At 33.1% G+C, this 21,744-nt stretch overlaps 2 protein-coding genes across 6 annotated transcripts in view; both read left to right on the top strand.

The window, feature by feature from the left end:
* LOC127724888 (uncharacterized) overlaps positions 1-20,237 on the top strand; it is a 68,217-nt gene extending 47,980 nt beyond the window's left edge. Inside the window, exons 17-24 of the mRNA XM_052231891.1 lie at positions 2,410-2,492; positions 3,437-3,538; positions 4,968-5,075; positions 6,709-6,790; positions 7,676-8,306; positions 11,473-11,512; positions 19,939-20,047; positions 20,212-20,237. Coding sequence (XP_052087851.1) covers positions 2,410-2,492; positions 3,437-3,538; positions 4,968-5,075; positions 6,709-6,790; positions 7,676-8,306; positions 11,473-11,512; positions 19,939-20,047; positions 20,212-20,237 — 1,181 coding nt within the window. The remainder of the gene's footprint in view (positions 1-2,409; positions 2,493-3,436; positions 3,539-4,967; positions 5,076-6,708; positions 6,791-7,675; positions 8,307-11,472; positions 11,513-19,938; positions 20,048-20,211) is intronic.
* The window catches only part of LOC127724137 (inositol 1,4,5-triphosphate receptor associated 1-like), an 83,545-nt gene continuing 81,616 nt past the window's right edge, over positions 19,816-21,744 (top strand). For 2 of the 5 annotated variants that reach the window (XR_007992365.1, XM_052231002.1), the window contains exon 1: positions 19,816-20,047. The gene's annotated coding sequence lies outside the window, so the exon portion shown is untranslated. Of the gene's footprint in view, positions 20,048-20,716; positions 20,736-21,744 lie in introns of those variants that run through there. The other 3 variants (XM_052231004.1, XM_052231005.1, XM_052231003.1) reach the window with 3 other exon arrangements.

Raw genomic sequence — 21,744 nt, 5'->3', positions numbered from 1 at the left:
TAGTGAACCACTGAATGGAATGAAAACAAACATGGCAGGAATGTTCCTTATGAGGTGTTGACCAAGTGTTGTTACTTTGAAGCCGATCAGTCATCCAAGATCGCCGCCAGAGAGGGACTTAGTTTAACATAGGACCCTATGGGAAATCCATGCAAATGTCTTCTTTTTGAAAACCACTAAACGGAATGAAATAAAACATGGCATGAATGTTCCCTATGAGGTGCTGACCAAGTGTTGTTACTTTGAAACCGATCCATCTTCCAAGATGGCGGCCAGCGTGGGACTTAGTTTAACATAGGACCCTATGGACAATACATACAAATGTCTTCTTTTAGAGAACCACTGAATGGAATGAAAACAAACATGGCATGAATGTTCCTTATGAGGTGTTGACCAAGTGTTGTTACTTTGAAGCCGATCAGTCATCCAAGATGGCCGCCAGAGAGGGACTTAGTTTAACATAGGACCCTATGGGAAATCCATGCAAATGTCTTCTTTTAGAAAACCACTAAACGGAATGAAATAAAACATGGCATGAATGTTCCCTATGAGGTGCTGACCAAGTGTTGTTACTTTGAAACTGATCCATCTTCCAAGATGGCAGCCAGCGTGGGACTTAGTTTAACATAGGACGCTATGGACAATACATACAAATGTCTTCTTTTAGAGAACCACTGAATGGAATGAAACCAAACATGGCATGAATGTTCCTTATGATGTGCTGAACAAGTGTTGTTACTTTGTAAGCGATCCACCATCCAAGATGGCCGCAAGCTGTGGACTTAGTTTAACATAGGACCCTATGGACAATACATACAAATGTCTTCTTTTAGGGAACCACTGAATGGAATGAAAACAAACATGGCATGAATGTTCCTTATGAGGTGCTGACCAAGTGTTGTTACTTTGAAGCCGATCCATCTTCCAAGATGGCCGCCAGCGGGGGACTTAGTTTAACATAGGACCCTATGGACAATACATACAAATGTCTTCTGTTAGAGAACCACTGAATGGAATGAAACTAAACATGGCATGAATGTTCCTTATGAGGTGCTGAACAAGTGTTGCTACTTTGAAGCCCATCCATCAACCAAAATGGCCGCCAGAGAACGACTTAGTTTATCATAGGACCCTATGGGAAATACATACAAATGTCTTCTTTTGAAGAACCACTGAATGGAATGAAACCAAACATGGCATGAATGTTTCTTTAGAGGTGCTGACCAAGTGTTGTTACTTTGTAGCTGATTTGTCATCCAAGATGGCTACCAGCAGGGGGAGTAAGTTTAACATAGGACCCTATGGGAAATACATACAAATGTTTTCTTCTAGAGAACCACTGAATAGAATGAAACCATACAGGGCATGAATGTTCCTAATGAGTTGCTGACTAAGTGTTGTTACTTTGTAGCTGAACCATCATCCAAGATGGCCGCCAGCAGGGGACGTAGTTTAACATAAGATCTTATGGGAAATACATAACCTCAAGATTTTTTATTAAATTACAAGGCCAATATTAAACCAAATTTTGCCTCAATCATTATTAGGGTATCTGTTTTGATTTTAATCTATTTTTACATGATTTCCAAAACCAAAGTAGAATCAGGTGAGCGACACAGGATCTTGAGAGCCTCTAGTTTGAGGGGTAGACGTCTCCTGTAATATCTTTTGAATGATAAATGAGAAGTTAAGATTTGAAAAGAAATTTGCATAATTTTAATTTAAACTTTTTGGTTTTTTTGTGAGTTATACGGTCAAGAGCTGACTGTGTAATGGAGAGAAAACACAAAATCTGGACTGTTTGACTCATACTTGTTGAGAAATGATAAAGACCACAGCAATTGCTCATTTTTTGGGGGGGGGGTTTTCAGTGCTGTACTGATTCAAATTCCACTGATGAATCTTGTGCAGATAAAACTACTATATAAGCCTTGTTTCTTTGGTCATTTTTACATGGTATAGAGAATTTTTTTATTGTGAAAAAAAATTAACTTTTTCATGGATTATCCCAAAGTGTAGTACGTCCAGAAAATTGCTTTTACCAGTATATCACTATATATGTCCAGCATTTTATAAATTACTGAGTTACAATAGAATAAGAAGATGTGATACAATTGCCATTGATACAACTAACTATCCACCGGAGACCAAATGACGTAGATGTTAGCAACTCTAGTTCTGTGTCCATGATCTGTTTAAATGAAGGCTTTTTATAGGATATATTGTTTCATATTTGTATGTTTTATTACTTTTGGAACCCTTCAAATCTGAAAGAATACTCACTAATATCAAAACCTTGATTGGAAATATTTTTGCTGGGGTAGAACTTTTGTCTTTTTATTAATTAATTAAATAATTGATTTTAATTAGTTTAATTTTATCACTAATTGTCATCATGTTTTCTGATAGGTCAGATAAGCTGCCTTCAGGATGATATGAGGAAGAGTGAAAAAGATGTGGAAATAGAGAAGCTACGATCCTATGAATTAGAGGTTAGTGTAAGGATATTATAGTTGTATGAATAATACGTCTAAAATTTTATGCTCACATTAATTCTTTCAAAATATGACAAAAACACAGTGGAAATTGATTTTTTTCTTCTTTTGAACTTGATTTTTTTTCTGTGTTTGTTCGTTCTGTAAATAGACTCCTTTCTATAAATGTTAATCAGTCTGTAACAATTCTTTGTTTAAGAGGAGGCATTGGTAGCCGAGTGGTCTAAGTAGTTTGAACCCCATATGTGGTAGGTGTGTTCGACTACTATCTTAATTGACCAGTTTTCATGTGGAAGGTCAGTAGTTCTTTCCTGGTACTCCGGCTTTTGCCACCAATAAAAACTGGCCTCTATGATATAGCCAAGAGAGCTGAAAGAGATATTAAATTCAAGCGCTTAATTAATTTAAGGGAAATTTTAGTGAATTGTTATCCCTCTATTATAACGATCATCCTAAACAAGCATGCGATATTTGCAACCAGACATAAAGCAATTATTAATCAGTCATCTAGTATAACAATATCATAATAGAAAAACGAAAGATATAGGGACCAGTTTTCATGTGGAAGGTCAGTAATTCTTTCCTGGTACTCCAGCTTTTGCCACCAATAAAAACTGGCCTCTATAATATAGCCAAGAGAGCTGAAAGAGATATTAAATTCAAGCGCTTAATTAATTTAAGGGAAATTTTAGTGAATTGTTATCCCTCTATTATAACGATCATCCTAAACAAGCATGCGATATTTGCAACCAGACATAAAGCAAATATTAATCAGTCATCTAGTATAACAATATCATAATAGAAAAACGAAAGATATAGGGTCCATCCATGACACAAAATCAGTACATGCACAGCAAAAAAACACACAAAAAGCAAAGGAACAGTGCTTTTATTGCTGTTCTTCATCTCAAAGTCACTGTGCCTACTCTATTATCTTACAGGAGAATCTTTATTCCAATAAACTTTCCAGACAAATGGATTTAAAGGAGATATGGAGAATTGTACAAAAAGATATAGAGAACGAATGTCAGGATGAAATCAGTGTAGGTGGCTTTATATTACCTATTATTTGTAATTAGTTTTTAAGTTAGAGGCACTAATTGATATTACTTCTAGTAATTTATTTGTGGAAATGTTGTACAATATTTCTTATGGAAAGTTTTGATGTCCTCTAATGTCAACAAGGACAAAGATTCAATGCTGTTGAATCCATTCTTCAGCAATTCGTCAACGGTATTTTCGTCCAGTTTTTTGGCGGTTGCCCACGCTTGCACCTTCTCGATATCTTCCATTGCTAATTGCTAATGACAAAAATGCGTCTTTTGTCGATTTTGTTCGAAATTTTATCAATTGAATAGTCTGAATCGTGAATGTCAAGCACAAGTTTACAGCGATAATCAATTCTAATCTGTGCGTGTACTTTTGATACAAAAGATACACCCACTGCAACATGCGGCACAATCCAATTTTAGTGACCACAAAGCCCGATTGACATCGTTCTCGGTTTCAGACAAGTAAGAGTTCAAAGTAGAAATTTCTTCGTCCGACAGTTGGAACCACTCGGGAAATCCCAGTATAGCTTTAAATTGTTCAAAAACTGAAGCCATAATAAGCAAGAACGTGACTTACATATGTATGTTGATAAAGCACTCAATAAATAATCCAAGCGTTTATATAATAAAAAATTAGTTTCTGCATGAAACTTTGCTGCGTTCAACCACGCTAAATTTTCTAATTGAAGTGAGCGCACTACAATCACAAACCAATCAGCTAATTAGTCATGTGACTGGTCATCACTGGAAGCCCCTTTCCCATTGGTAATGCCAGTCTCTTGCCCAAATAAGGACTGTGGTCTGAGGGCAGACGAGCACAGCGGCAATCCAACACCAGTCTGGCATGTAAAGATAATTATTGATCAATACTCCCCTATGATGCAACGGCAGAGTTAATTTTATTTTGATTAATAATATATTTAAAATAAATACCCCAATAATTCCAAATCATAAGAAATGGGAAATAACTCCAAAACAAATTAAAAGTTTGAAATGAAAAAAAAATTGTTGATTATTAAAAGAAAGTTCAATCCACATTCTATTTTTAGATTTGTTTATTATAGTGCAGCATGAATCAATACATAATTATACAGTTTGAAATATCAGACAGCCTCCATAGGCTAATGAAGGACTTTGTTCCAAAAATATTTAAACATCAAATATTCAAAGAAAGTTATTTTTCAATATCATTTGTGCAAAAGGTGGTTTATATTGAATTACAGATAGATTATGTTTACAAATGCTAAAAATTTGTAGAAACTATTGGTGACTAAAGGACTTATAAATTGGTTTGATTTTAATAAAATCTGTATAGATATTCCATTAATGAGTGATGAAAATATTCTGTATTGTTGAAGTATAACAAAAGTAACAATTAAAGTTTTTTGTAAAAATTTTGATTTGCATTTTTTTTTTTCAGTTTGAGAATGAGTTGAACGATTCAACAGATTCAATTAAGAGGAGGATATTTAATGAAATTCTGGCACTGAAATCTGACCTTCATCTGACAAAGTCAACATTTGAGCTGGTAATAAAAAATAAAACAAACACTATAGAACTGGTAATGGAATTTTTCTATTTAGTAATGTTTGGGCAAGCATATAGAGTCAAGATCACATTTGGAACATATTATGCAGAAATTTTTTTTGAATCATAAAGGAAGAAACCCTTAAATTATTTAATTGGGTTACCAACTTGAGGTGGTCATGATAGCCTGCTTGTCTTCAATGAGAGAGGTTGTGAGATTATACACCAGACTCTGTTTTTGGTTTTCTCTGCCTCTCTACTTATCACACTACATATATAGTCTGAAACAATGTGTCCGATCTTCATGTATAATATGGTTAAAATATTTCCCTCAGGGCATTTAACCTGGAGAAGACATTGCTAAGTTGTAAAACTTGTGTCTGATCCATGTTTCATTTTGAACAATAAAATATGTTTAAACTTATTTAACCCTTACCATTAGGGGGCCGTAATATTAAGGCCTCTACCCAAAATACTGTTTTTTGGTTCCAATGGCTCTCCATACTTTTAGAGGTCAACTGTATGACATTAATTTCGAAGTTCATGCATTTATTGTCATGATTCTCAGGTTTAAGGTGCATTTTGAGCACAAATACGAACTTGGAAAATTGGAATCGAATAAAACTGGCTTTTCTGGAAGGTTTGGCTTTCCTTCAATGTCTGATATAAGCAGTTCAGAGGCCTAAAATTTGCGAAAATAGTGTAAACCCACGGAAATATAATTGCTGATTGTGTTTATTATTGAAATACACTTAGGGATCAACTACTTCCGGTTGCAGGTCCAGTTAAAGACAAAAATCTGGAAATTCCAGGTTTTTTTTGTGCAAATGACCTTCTTTAGACTGCTGTAACCAGATAAGTTTCACTCTGACCTAAGCTTTGTTGTGTTTAATGTGTTTACTGGGGTCCACTCTACAAGCAGACTACAGTGGGATACATCAATCAGCATCCCACAGTCTTGCAGGTCTAGAAATAGGATGAAAAATTGTCAAAATTGACCTTTTTTGCACCTAATGACCAATTTTGGGACAATATCAAAATTAAATGACTGGGAAATAGTTAAAAAGGGCTGAACAGGAAATAAAGTATCCAGGGAAATAAGTTGGTTTACAGTAGATCAGCTTGTAAATTAGCAATTACTTGAAAACAATTTGAACCAATTACACCTACTTTGCATAGATACTTCTACAGGCTATAAAGTTGTGCACCTTTTATTGTGATCTTTTTTTTACAAGTAATTTCTCTATCATTTTACATTATTTGGAGACAGCAGGTGACTGGTCTTCCTTGGAAATACAACTGTTGTCATTGTAATTACTGTAGCTTTCAATCATTTGAATCCTCAATGCACCAAATAAAAGAAACAAACTGCTGTTTTGTTTTGTCTGTTTTTAGTGAAGGGCATATCTGACATCATAATAAAGACTAATTTCAGCGGTAATAAGCAATAATGTGTCCTATTATTGCTGTCATACTGTGGCTTACTATATATTGAAATTAACAATTTCCTGTTAGTCTTTTTTTTTAAGTTTAATTTCCATCTGATTTGAACCACTCTACAATACTCTTCAAGATACAAAAATAAATGAGTATGTCAAAAAACCATCGTATTTGATTGGAATATTTATTTTCAGAACAAGTCCAAGAAAAAAGAATCATCTTTACATAAATGTAGCTGTTTTGGGACAGGGAGTTCTGCAAGTTCTGCACTTGTAGGTAAGAAATACATTTAATAACTTTACATATACATCTATGTTCCAGCAATCGTTATTATTAAGTTAAAAGTCCTCAATACATTACTGAATGTTTACATTGGTGCCTATACAATATGTCAAAATCTAAATCATCCCTAGTCTATACCGGTAAATCTTATTGATAGTTTTTCAAACTCGATTTTAAGGATTTAATAAGTTTCCAAAAAAAGAAAAGTTAATTTTTGTCCCAAATTTTCTATAAATTAGACTTTAAAATTGACTTGTGTTAGACAAGATTTCAAATCAACCAAGTTCAAGTTATCAATGTTAAAAATGCATTGAATGCAGAATTTTAGTGGGACTGACAAAATTCCTCAACTTATCCAACTCAAATTCCAATGAATAACATATTGGGGGGGTGTAGGGAGGATGGGAGGCACTTTTTATTTTACCCCACCCCGTATAAAAATTTAATTGATAATTTCCTATAATCGTTTCGTCTATCTTGATTAAAATACCGGGTAACCACCACCCATCAAATTTTATAGAATTCCCTCCTAAACAATAAATTCTTGAACAGCCCTAATGTATATTTAACTGTATTGGATCCTTTATAAATGAATGGCATTCAGATGCAAGTTTTTATGCCTTGTTCTCTAAAACAAACTAGATAACTAAAAAAAAAACCCAACATAATGCAAGCTCATCCATCAATAGGGGAGCCACTATTACATTGTGAGTGATTCAGTATTCTAGGACAACTCCCTATATATTGAAAGAATTTGGACATGGTTAACAATTGTATGCCTAGCTGCATGATATTTTTAACTTTAATTGTGAATTTGATATACTCAGTGTACTGGAGATAATTTTAAGCATGATTACCTGTATATAACCTGTTTTTCAGAGGCACTGACAATAGATTTCTTCAACGGAAACAGACCATTACCTCAAATATTAACTAAAAGTGCTAGTTTAAACAACGGACAATCTAGAGAGAACTTGAATGACATGAATGATTGTAGCTCAGTTAGCACAGAAAATACAGTTGTGTGGAATCGACTTCTTTCTCAAAACTCAGTCAACTCCAGTACTGATGGCGTTCTAGAGTTTGATTGTCGATCAGAAAGTGATGCAAACGTTGATATCAATGAAAACGAAGACAGTTTTGTTTCGTTGGAAGATTCCATGACCAGTAGCTTGAGAAGGCTCAGTTACCAAGCAGCAATTGATGATTCTAAGGAATCGGATCAAACTGATGTTTTATTTGGATCAAAAGATGAAAAATGGGCTCTTGATTTGATTGAAAGTAAATCTAATTGCGATGTGACACAGACACAACGTCGGCTAAGTAGTGAATGTAGTTTAATAGACCATGATTTTTTTCTTGGTGATAATATCAACACAAACAGTAACGGAGTAGAGGACTATTGTTGGAAAGATAACATGGTGGTTTTTGATGAAGATGTTTCGTACTCAAGTTACAGCTTTTCACACTTGTCCTATCCATTCCAGCCACTCAGACAGGATGTTTTCAGGTAATGGATATATGTATATATATATATATACAAGTCACTTTATGTTAATGTGTTATACACTTTATGTTGATACATATAACACCTTTCCAATATAAGCCTGTCTGTTCGTCGGTCAAGACAAATTTCTTCATCAGTTGTTTGATTACTGTAGTCTAGAAATTAATGTGTGTATTTATTATTGTAAGTCCTTGACCTCTGGCAAAAAAATGAAATCTAATTAATGCAATTGCAAAAATTTTATGAAGGGAAATCACTTCTAAGATTATGAATGCATTTTTTTATTTTTGCGAACCTTTTTTTTTAATTTATATTATAATTTCCAGTTTACAGCATGATATACACAAATATAATAGCAATATATAATATATAAATCTATTAATATTATCTAATCAATAAATCTTTCTTAGGAAGCTTTTTTTCTTCTAAATATACGTATATAAGATAGAGAGTAAGACAGTCTGAACACCAGAGAGAGGTGAGAGAGAGAGAGAGAGAAAAGTGTGGTGAGTTTACAATACAAAATCATCTTGACGTTGAATTTATAATTCAGTATAGTAAATCCTGCATTTTCATTCATTGCAGTAGAAATATATACTTTAACTAAGTAATTTATCAAAAATATTCCATTCTCTGTGAAACTGATATTCACTTTTGTTTTTCATAGCGATATTTTTATCAATTTTATACAAATATTTCATCTTCTCTTTTACTGAGTATATTGACAGTTTTTTTTTAAAAGATGTGGTATTTTTTATAAATATATTTTTTATACCCCCGCTTTAAAAAAGTGGGGGTATACTGTTTTACCTCTGTCTGTCCCATGAATATTTTCGTCGCATTTTTCTCAGGAACTACTTGACAAGGATTTCTGAAATTTGGTTTCAGGGTTTATATAAGTATGTTACACCATGTGATGTGTTTTCAGATTCATTACTCAACAACTTCCTGTTCACTGAACACTTGTATTATTTTACACATGATAGCCAAGTTGAAAATTTTTGTCACATTTTTCTCAGGAACTACTTGACAAGGATTTCTGAAATTTGGTTTCAGGGTTTATATAAGTCAGCTATACTGTGTGATGCGTTTTCAGATTCATCACTCAACAACTTCCTGTTTACCGAAATATTTCGGCAGGGGTATCATCAGTGAGCAGTAGCTCACAGTTTTACTTGTTTTATGATCAGAAAAAGACTATTTTCTGCATTGCCTTTTGATATTTTTGCAATGTTAACAACCAAAAAAACTTCTTTTGTAAAAAATACATTAATTCCATTGGTCAGAAACCAATTTTTAATCTGTTCTAATAATATCTGTGTATGTTCACAATCCCAAAATAAATGTTCTAATGTTTCATTTCTCTAGTACAAAATGTACAATTTGGATTATCATAAATCTTAATTTCACAAAGAAATTTGTTTGTAGCCAAGATTTGATGATTTAATCTATACTGCAGCCACTGTAGCTTGGTATTTTTTGTGACAACAAATGGCAGTTTATAAATTCTTTTCCAATGATTTTTATCAAAGCCAAAATTTTCAGTCCATCTTAACTGACTAGTGGGAACACTTTTAAGTTCTTCATCCGTTGTTTGATTACTGTAGTCTAGAAATTAATGTGTGTATTTACAATGTATTATTGTAAGTCTTTAACATCTGGCAAAAATGTGAAATCTAATTAATGCAATTGCAAAAATTTTATGAAGGAAAATCACTTCTAATATTATGAATGCAATTTTTCATTTTTGCAAACCTGATGCTGTCATATTTTTTGCATTAATGAAAACATCTCAATAATTTCAGATTTTACAGTAACTTCAAACTTTGTAGAATAATTGATCATGATATGCAAACATCCCCATGTAAAGGATTTTTTTATAGTTAAGTTTATCCAGAATTAGGCCACTTCACCAAAGAAATTTTTATCATTTTTAGAACCAACCTCATCATCTCAAGTCTTCCTTCATGGTTTATCATATTGACATGAAACTTTAGATCCTAATATGCAGATGTGTATGTGGGTAGAATGTTTCAACTCTGTTGATTGAGGTTTATTTTTTTAGAGTTATGCCCCTTTTAACTTAAATTTTTTTACACTGTCTAGGTCTGACCTGTCAGCGTTACCTCTCCTATATATTTAATGGTATATACAAAATAATGGTATATTGTTCGATCCAAATTAACATATGGTTATGATGCTCCTGTCCATTGAATTTTCCTAGAGACTTGCCTATTTTAGTTTTTTTGCAGATCCGACATTGTCATGGCATCCTGTAAGATGGTTCATTTTTATACCCCACGCAACGAGTTGCAGAGGGTATAATGTTTTTGACCCGTCCGTCTGTTTTCTTGTCATCGCAACTCCTCTCAAACCACACAACAGAATTTCACGAAACCTTTTTAGATAAGAAGGACATACTATGTAGTTGTGCATATTGACAGAAATTACGATTCAATTCTTTTTTTAGGAGTTAGGCCCCTTTGAACTTATTTACTTTAATGTACTACTGCAACAGTTTGTCATCGCAACTCCTCGCAAACCACACAACAGAATTTCATCAAACCTTTTCAAATAATAAGGACATACTACGTAGATGTGCATATCGACAGGAAATTACGATTCAATTTTTTTCCCCGGAGTTACGCCCCTTTGAACTTATTTGCCCAATATACTACTGCAACCTTTTGTCATTGCAACTCCTCTCAAACCACACAACAGAATTTCATGAAACCTTTTCAGATAATAAGGACATACTATGTAGATGTGCATATCGAAAGGAAATTACGATTCAATTTTTTTCCCAGGAGTTACGCCCCTTTGAACTTATTTGCCCAATATACTACTGCAACTTTTTGTCATCGCAACTCCTCTCAAACCACACAACAGAATTTCATGAAACTGTGTAGATAATAAGGACATACTATGTAGATGTGCATATCCATAAGTAATTTTTATCAGTTGACTTTTGTAGCAGTTATGAGTTTTTGAACTTAGGAATCTGGTGATATTTTGTTTGCCCAGTGACAATGTGGGGGCGTGGGTTATGTGAGTGTGCTCACAAAGGTTCTTTAATTTATCATAATATTTGACTGTTCACTTTTGAAAATATTATCAAAGATACTTCATATTCTGGAATGGTGAAGAAGAACTTTTTTTTTTCTTTCAGAGATGAAGATTCCCACTGTGAAGAAGAACTTTCTTCAAAGGTATGTTCTTTTTTTTTCTGCTTCAATTGTTTTAGCCTTTTAAAATATGTTTTCCAATGTTAAGTTGGTAAAATACGGGGGCGGCTGCCAACAGTTTCTGTTTAAAAACTTATGTACTGTTCTACCAATGGTTTTCAAATTATAATATGTTGTTACTGATGACAAAATGGAGGTCAAGTTTTGATAGATTGAAAAATGGCACTTTATGTTGTTTACGTGCAATTACTTAAGAGCTGTTTAATCAATGCTCTTAAAATTTTAATATGCTGTTACTGATGACAAATGGTGGTCAAGTTTGATATTGACGATTTTCTTTTTTTGCTGTTCATGAGTTATGGTCCTTAATAGATTGGAATATAGGCAAAGAATGTGGCAGGTCAAATAATCCTGAAAGTGCCTTTCCAAATACAGAAATCCAGTTTGCTGTCAGTTTGACAGCTCATTCCTTGCTTACTCATGGACTCACTTAAGCCATACTAAAACTTTGGTAAATATATCATTTTGTTAGCTAACAGAATTAATTTAGATACCAATTTTCTAGTTGATACCAAATGTGTCATATTTTTTTGGTGTTTTTATCTTGGACTTTTCCTTACCAGATTTGCAATTTGATAATGGTCTGAAAGTGCAAGATGTCCTGTGTACAGGGACATTGAGTATGAGTTACAATTGTAGAAAAATGCTGGTAATCAATAATGCTGATTAATAAAATCTGTATTAAAAATTGACTATCATTCAATCCCTAACAAGTAATATAAAATAAAAAGTTGTGGCATGATTGCCAATGAGACTGCATTCCGCCAAAGACCAAATGACAAAAAAAGTAAGCAACTACCGGGTACAGGATATGGTCTTCAACAGGGAGCAAAACCCATACTGCATAGCAAGCTATAAAAGGTCCTGACATGACAAATAATAAACTAAAACCAATTATGATATAACAAACAACATCCACTGAATTACAGGCTTCTGGCTTGGGACAGGCACATACACAATGTGGCGAGGTTAAAAAAGCATTTGCATCTGAGACTTTTCCAGTATTTGACCTGTCCATTTTGTTGACCACAAAAACCAATAGTACACAAATTATCAAAAATGATAAAGGCAAAATAAATTGGAATGCTGATCTTTCAAGGAAAATTGGTAACCCTGGTAAATTATCAAAGTAAAAGGTATACATTGTAATTATTGTTATGACAATTTCACATGTTTTTATATGACCGTTTACGGAATTTATTGTGGTATACAGGGATGGGCAAGATAACTGACAAATGTAATCGATTAATAATCGATTACATGAAGGATCATGGTTAAAAACAGGATAAAAAAACAAATGTTCATCTTATTTTGTAAGGTTGGTCATTTGAGATTTGAATGTCTCAAATGACTGTGCTGTGGCGATCTCAGGGGGAAGCTTGTTCCAGTCTTTGGTGGTGTTCACAAAGAAGGACCATTTCCTGCAGTCTTTGGTTGCTGTTTGTACCATGTATCCATGCTGTTGTGTATGTCTGGATACTCTGGTTGGTCTTTGGAGGTACATGTCTTTGTTGATGGCTACTTTGTCGTTGACGATCTTGAGCCTGGCCTCTCTGCGTCGTTCTTGGAGACTTTTCCAACCCAATTTATTAATCATGTCCGTGACACTTGATCTGTTTCTGTGGCACTTGGTGACGTATCGTGCAGCCCTCCTTTGAACTTTTTCAATTTGGTCAATATGTTTCTGATGATATGGGTTCCATACTGTTGTGGCATATTCTAGTTGGGGCCTTACTAGAGTTTTGTAAGCTTGCCCTTTGATGCTTTTAGAGCCGATGTGTAGATTTCTGTGGAGGAAACCAAGGCTTCTGCTGGCTTTGCTGGTAATGTTGTTGATTTGTTCTCCCCAGTCTAGTTCGCTTGTGATGGTGCAGCCCAGGTACTTAATTGATGTTTCATGTTTTAGTACATGATCATGTAATACATAGTCCCATTTGATTGGCTTTTTCTTTCTGGAGACAGTCAGTACGCTACACTTTTCTGGGTGAAACTCCATCTTCCACTTTTCCTCCCATAGTGCCAGTTTATCAAGGTCTGACTGTAGGTGTCGGCAATCAGTATCTGAGGCGATGGTTAAGTAGACTACTGTGTCATCAGCAAAGAGAGGAACTGTTGATTTTAGGTCATTCGCTAGGTCATTTATGTAAAACAAAAATAGACTAGGGCCTAGGACTGACCCTTGTGGAACTCCAGATTCTACCTTCGCTCTGTCTGACTGTTCACCCTCAACTACTACTACTTGGGTTCTATTTGTCAGGAACACTTCTATCCAGCTTTTTGTCTTTCCCCTGATTCCATAGTGATTGAGTTTATGTAGGAGTAGGCTATGGGATACCTTGTCGAATGCTTTTGAGAAGTCTAGTATCAGTAGGTCAGACTGTTTTCCCAATTCAAGGTACTTTGTTAGGTCATCAATGCATTCTAAGAGTTGCGTCTCTCAGGATCGTTTACTTCGAAATCCATGTTGTAGTGGATAAAGGATGTTGTTTGCCTCTGCATGTTTCATAATGTGGCTGGTAACAATATGTTCGATGATCTTGCAGCAAATACATGTAAGAGATATTGGTCTGTAATTTGCTGGGATGTACTTTGACCCTTTTTGTATGCTGGTGTGACTGTTGCTGTCATCTGGAACTTTGCCTGTCTCCATTGAAACATTAAATATGATGGTAAGTATGGGAGCGATTTCGCTGGCAAGTTCTTTGAGTATCATTGGTCTGATGTTATCCGGTCCAGCGGCTTTGTGTGGGTTAAGGTTTCTCAATTGTTTTTCTACTCCGTTGATTGTGATAAAGATGTCTCTACAGTCAGGGTAATTTTCTGGTGAGTCGGACATATGATTTTGATTGTAGAATTCACTGTTGCTGATGTTGTTTGCTGTGGAAAATACAGATTGAAATTGTTCATTTAATATGTTTGCTTTGTTGATTGGATCTGTTTCTAAGCTACCATTTTTTCTTAGAGGTGCCACTCCACTTTTATCACTTTTTCTGTGCTTGATGTATGTCCAAAATCTTTTAGAAGGGGCATGTGTTTCTTCAGGATTCTCTGGGGTGATGATACTTTCAATATACTTCCAATATGCTTGTCTTAGGCTTTTCTGTGCTGTCTTTTTCAGTTCTTTAAATCTTGCACAGTCGTCAGGATGGTTTGATTTCTTTTTCTTTTTATATGCTCGGTCTTTACGCCTTATGAGTGATTTTATTTCCCGTCTTATCCATGGGTCCATCTTTGGTCTTACAGGTTTTTGCTGGTATATGTTTGTTTGTACTTGTTTCAAGTCCGTCTTTAAACATTTTCCATAGCATATTTATGTCTGGTCTATCCGTATTGCTTTCTTGTTGAATAGCGTTGTGTAATTGTTTCATATCTTCCTTCATGCTGTCCCATTTCGCCCTCTTGTAGAGGGGGATTTTTGGATGTTTCTGTTTGTTTGTTACTGGGTTGATGTTCATGTCAGCATATACGATGTCATGGTCTGATATTCCTGGTATGATATCTATTCTCATTATTTTGCTAGGACGTTTAGTGATCAAGAGGTCCAGAGTGTTCTTGCTTCTTGTAGGCTCTTACACTAGCTGTGTTAGTCCGTTGTCGTCAAGGATTTCTGCAAAATGGTAATGTTGTTCTGTGTGCTGTGTTCCATGGTATAAACATTTGTTTGCTCAGTTCCATCCTGGCAAGTTGAAGTCCCCTCCGATCAATTGGCATGCATTTATTGCGTTGGTTCTTCTGACTGATGTTTCAAATGCTTGAAGACTTTCAACATCCAATGTTTTTGGGTTATAGTAGGCGCATATGTATAGATCTTTTGTGCCTTTCTGCTGTATCCATGCCCAAATTATCTCACAATCTGTGTCCAGTTCTGGTACCTCAGAGCTTAAATATTTGTTGTTTATGGTTATTAGGACGCCTCCTACGGTTTTATTTCCTTTCCTGTCTTTGCGATATATATTATATTCTTGTGGAAATATTTGGCTGCTCGTAATTGATTGATCTAGCCATGTTTCTGTTGCTATTATAACATCAGGTTTGATACTATCTATGATGTTTTCAACTTGGTGTTGTTTGTTTCTAATAGACTGACAGTTGACATTCAAAATTCATTTATATATTCAGGTATATTTTAACATAGTTCATTACAATGTTGGAATTTTTTTTTAAAGAAGTAGAATAATTAATTAGTTCAGCTAATTTTAAAGATCAAAATTTATAATAATAATGACATGCATGAATTAATCCTTTTGTTTTCATAACCACCCTAATTACAGGTTATAAAACTGCCTATGAAGTGCAATTTAAAACCTGGGGCAAAATAATGTTAATCTCCTTCTTAAGGTGGTACCTAACACTACAGGGAGATAACTCTGTAAAAATCAACTTAACGTTTTAATCACGTTGTATTGTTAAGGAAATATTAAGCTTCTCAATGATCAAAATTAGTGTTTGTCAAACAGCTATATAACCAACGAAATTTTTCTGATAAAGTGGTTGGTTCAAATTTTTTGAAATTTTTATATTTTTGTCAAAGGGTCAAAGTAAACATTTTGTCAAAATTTTATGAAAATTAAACGAGCCAAATTAATATTAGTCAAGGTGTTGGGTACCACCTTAATTAGACATAATTGTAGTGAAAACAAAGTCTGCATCTTATTGATTAGAAGTCTTTGATCATCTGATTAGTAGAGACAAGAAGTTTGTTTAGAATTTTTTATTCTCTTATCAAATTATAAACAATATATATTTTTAGTGTCAAAATGGGATACATGTATCTATTTTTGAAAAAGAATTTCAATGCATAGCCATTGGTTCATTGTTAAATGCATTTTGTGTACTGTCTTAATTTTTATATCATAACATTATAAGGAATCAACTGTTTATCTATTCTAAGCTAAAATTCCAACTCTTATTGAAATTTATGCTTTAAGGAATTTTAATACAAATAAGCTTACTACTTTAATGTAGTACAGAACTTAAATTAAGACTCATTTCTTATTTTGAATCCATTTTCTTATTTCAAATCTATTTTCTTATCTTAATATAAAAGGTCTTGAATTATTGACAAGCACGTAAATTAAAATTCATTTGTTTCAAAAGCTAGATATACAGTAAAATTTGGTAGGGGATCTGGTTGATCATAATGCAGCTTGAGACAATAGATAGAAATAAGGCAGTTGATAAACTCTTGTCATGTTAATACATTCTATTTTATCTGTACTATAAAGTGATGAAAACATAAAAATTTTCATTTAAAATAGGTTATATTTCATCAAACTATGTTACTAAAGTAATCGAAAAGTAATCGATGATTACATCATCATTTTTGCTGTAATTGATTAAATTATGATTACATATAATCGAAAATGTTGTCGATTACTGGAAAAAATGTAATCAATTACAATCGATTACGATTACAGATAACGATTACCCCATCCCTGGTGGTATACCATTGTCTGTCCATCAGTTGTCAGACAATAAATTAAAAATACTTTAACCAATTTTCCTGAAACTTTGGTGAATTGTTTATATCTATTGACAAAAGCTCCCTTTTGACTTTTATGATTTTGAGATTTTGCGTTTTCGAGTAATGGGATTTTATTTGCAATAAAAAAGGGGGGATTTTCCAGTATCAGACAATAACTCAAAAATGCTTTGAGCAGTTTTCATGAAGCTTTGATGACTGGTTTATATCTATTAAAATAAGCTCTGTTTAGTTTTTTTTTTTTTTTTTATTAATTTCTGATATGACATTGAGAAGTGATGGAACTTTATTCATTAAAAATGCGATGGGTGTATCATGAGCTCATGGCGCAGCTCTTTATTGTACTTAGCACTGCATTAAAATAGTGTCCATTTGTAGTCATTGAGCTACATACAAAAAAGCTTATCCAATTACCAGTAAAACTTAAAGAAAAAATTATTTCAAGCCAAGCTCTCTATGAAAATTAAGAGATGCTGTATAATTGCCAATGTAACTTTCTACCAGAGACCTTAGTACATGGATTATAGATCACTGTACGGCCTCAAAAGTATATTTGTAGATATCTATTGACAAATATGATGATAAAGCAAAAACTTTATTCACAACAAACATTTTACAATTTTAAAGTGCATAAATAGTTGCTGATGGCTAGCTAACATAATTTTTCTGTGTGTACATTAGATAGAGGGAAACTTTAAACAGTAAACATTATCAGCAAGACAAGAGCACAAATAAGTCAGCATTATTGGAGTCATTAGTCATAACCTTGTAGGAGTAGTTGCCCTTTGATAATGATTTTTTTCATTTTTGGCAGTAACTACAGCAGATAGAAAGACGATAATAAGCAAGTTAAATCTACAAATCTTTCAAAATGGCTGAAATGGGCAGTCCATTCTTTATAGGAGTTATTGTCCTTCAATGACAATTTTAACAAAGTTATTGTGTATCTTGATAACTTTTATGATTAGAGAGAAATTTTAATTAGCAAGACAAGATCCAAAAAAAGGTCAACATTGCCAAAATCATAAGTCCACCACTTATTGGAGTTAAAGCCCTACGAGGACGATATTTACCACTTTTTGAGTTTTTGGTAAAAATTAAAGTACATACTGTTGGTACCAATTTTTGTGGATTGAGAAAAATTGTATTTTTGTGAATATTTGATTTCTTGGTTTTGTAAAATTTCTGCATACAAAGCCTGTAGAAAATTTGTACTTTGTTGAACATTTAGATTTGTGGTTAACACTTTACCCGTGAAATCTACGAAATATAGTATCCCATGAATAATGATGAATTCACAGTGGAGGGAACTTTCAAAAATGATAAGCAAGAAAAGATGTATAAAAAAAGCCTAATAACTAAAACATTCAGTCACTCCTTGAAGGAGTTATTGCCCTTGAAAGATGATTTGTTTTTTTTACCATTTTTAGTGTTTTCCCTAATATCTTGAAAACCATAATAGATTGACTGAAACTTTGAACAGCAAAAATGATTGGTAAGACAATATGTTGACCCACACAGTTTCCATTAAACAGAAATAATATTTATGCATTGTATCAATTTTATGCAAGCAAAAAAATTGCCAGTTGAGCAATACAGGCTTCTTGGAGCCTCTAGTGTATTTTTCCTCCTGGCTCACTTGGTAGGTTTAAAAAATTTGACTTGATGCAAAACAAATGAAAAGAAAGACACAGATTCCTTAAAGAAAAATAATTCCAGTAATGGACATAACATCAAAGTTCTCTATGTTTTAATGGCCTTAGTTATTAAGCTATAATTTGCTAAAAGTCTTTATTTATGTTCTTGTGTCATGGGAAAAATGTTGATGTTACTTCTAATGGGAATTTTATATCATAGGAGGAAGAAAAACATTTTCTTACTTAAAGGTCGTATTTATTAAAGTAAGACATTGACCTCATAAGGAAGAATCATGTCAAAATGCATTTGATTTAAACTGCATTCAAAATTATGCAAACATTAATAAATGCAAAATGTTTGTTCTTGTATTGATAAAATGAAAATTAAAGAAAAAATGGTCTTAAATTATTTTTTTAAAGGTTTAATATTATTATAATAGATTTATTGGGGTTTTTATTTTTTGTTTTTAAATTGTATATATTGTTTGTTAATATGCAAGAGACATTGGTTGTTGAAATGCACATCTGGGTACTAAAATTGGTACTGTAAATGTTATGCAACAGTTATGTTGATTTTAAGAAAAACAAGATAATGCAATTTTTCTATTAACTAAAAGAGAATATTTTGTGATTGGAAACAAATCTGTTATAAATAAACTTTTTTTGTGGAGGAAATAAGCAGCCAAAAATATATAATGGCCTCTTGTTTGTGGATTTGTTAATGTGATGAAAAGGAAAACAACAACAATTGTGATTTCCTATGATTTAATTGACACAAACCAGTTTGTATAGTTGCCAATAATAACAGTTATATTAACTCATTCAAATTACACTATGACATTTTGTAAATACATGTATATTACCTAACTGTTGTAAATTTCCTCATATTATAAAGCACCATAGACTTTAAAGAGATGGTCACATTTGTTATCTTTAGAAATCAAAATTAAATTTGCAATTTGAAGTTGTGAAGTGTATAAAACTCTTGCCTATAGCAAGAATTGTAAAGCAAATTATATGTCAGACTTAAACTTATAAAATCTGCTCTGAGCAAAAGTGTGGATAAAATACATGTAATTTATTCAATAGTGTAGGTAATTTCTCTTGTCGATCTATTTTGAAAAGTGAATCAGCCACAAAAATTGTTAAGGATAAATGAAGTGCCTCTTATTTCATCTGCACCCTTTGATGTTAGATACTTTAGAAGTTCAAGTTGTTTATTGGGAATATATTTATTGTGTGATAAATTTATGAGTGATCTTTTCTTGTAGCAGACAGGTGATAGTATTTCCTATAGTAAGGAGGAGGAGGAGGAGGAGGAAGAAGTTAAGGTACTAGATGCTGTGATAAGAGAACCTGATCTGTGTATTGAAAATCAAGGTAAGTTAGCATAATATTTTCTACTAATGAAATTGATATGATTTTATTAGCTTGATTGAATTGTTGATATAGAGGTACAAAATGCCAGAGGAAGAGGTTAGTATTGAAAGCCTTGCACACCGATAAAGTGAGAATGAGTGACATTTTGAACTCTTGTACTACAGATGCAGTGCTGATTGAGGAAAAATAAATTGTGAAAAGGGAAAGTGCTATGATGTTATAGTTGTACAAAACGTCAGAGAAAGAGTTTGGTAGTGAAAGGTCCTGCACACCATCAGGCATAGTTTTTCTGATGTAGTGAGAATGACTGCAATTCTAGAAAGACTTTTTAAATTCTTGTACTGCTACAGATGCATTACTGAATAAGGAAGGGGGTTAAATTGTAAAAGTAGGAAGTGCTAGGAGTCCAGAAATATTTGTTTTCTTTTTTGTTACTCAATCACCTTTTTTTTAAATGTCATTCCTTTTCCTTTTTTCTTTTAATACCATATCATATATCACCATTTAAAGATGTTGAAACAACTCTTCAAATTTAAATGATTAAAAAATATTGTAGTCCTGAAAAATGCAAAACAAATGATTTCATATCTTAATCTAAGTTCGATTATGTAAGAGGAAGTTAAACATACTGAAAAACCGTATTTATAATCTTGGCCTTAGGCATATAACTGTGTATAACCTCTTCCAGGTTTGTGGACCATGATATCTGAGCTACCTCGTATAGAAATTGACCTTGTACAAGTGCATGTATACATGTACATGATTGATTTTGGAACATTCTAGATACGAAATAAAAGATGAATTTCGATCTGTTATTGTCGGGTTTTTATAACAACTCATTTTTCAAACAGTTAAAGACTTTGCATTAAGATTTTTCAACCCGAATCAAGTTAACAGATGTATTGATATTCATTTGTATAAGGTTGATTTCTGTCCGACGCAGCTCATCTATTCCTGTAAATTCAGAAATTATTGCAAGGTTTTTATTAATGTGAATAATGTGACTTGATGAGTATGGCAATTATAAGAACTCACATTCTGGTATCTTGTACATATATCTGTATGCAGTTTTAAGTTTTCCTAAGAGCGCAGTAGTTCATCTTGAATTTTGGTTTGTCATGTCAAAATTGCAATATTAAATGCTCGCAACAATTTCTGAATTTAGGGTATTATTTGATTGAAATACTCAAGTGCAAAACCTGAAATGACCCTAGAGTAGCCATTATTATCATAAGAAGTATGGGTTTAGCCAGAGACATGTGTAGTATATATGTCTCTGGTTTAGCTAACCATCTTAACATACTGTGGATTCATTTATTTTCGTGGGTATCAATTTTCGTGGATTCAGGAAACATTGCATTTTCGTGGATATTTAATTTCGTGGTTTTGCCAAAGTCTACAAACAAGCCTATAGAACATTTGTATTTCGTTTGTAGTTCGCCTATACCCACGAAATCCACGAAAATTGATATCCCAGGAATAAAAATGAATCCACAGTACCCCCCATACTAAATTCAGTGTGATACAAGGATGTTTATATTAATTAATAAATATGATTAATCTATTAATTATTTATAGTCATCTTGTCAAAATCATTTGTCATAACTATCAATATTTCATAATTAAAATTTAAGTAATTAAATCATAATTTAATGTTTCATATCAATGAGGCTTTAAAATAACAATGTTTAACTTTC

The sequence above is a fragment of the Mytilus californianus genome, unplaced genomic scaffold (genome assembly GCF_021869535.1).
Source record: "Mytilus californianus isolate M0D057914Y unplaced genomic scaffold, xbMytCali1.0.p SCAF_14, whole genome shotgun sequence".
In the NCBI taxonomy this organism is placed as follows: domain Eukaryota; kingdom Metazoa; phylum Mollusca; class Bivalvia; order Mytilida; family Mytilidae; genus Mytilus; species Mytilus californianus.
Note: the sequence above shows the minus strand (reverse complement) of the source record. Positions and strands in the feature narration are given on the sequence as shown.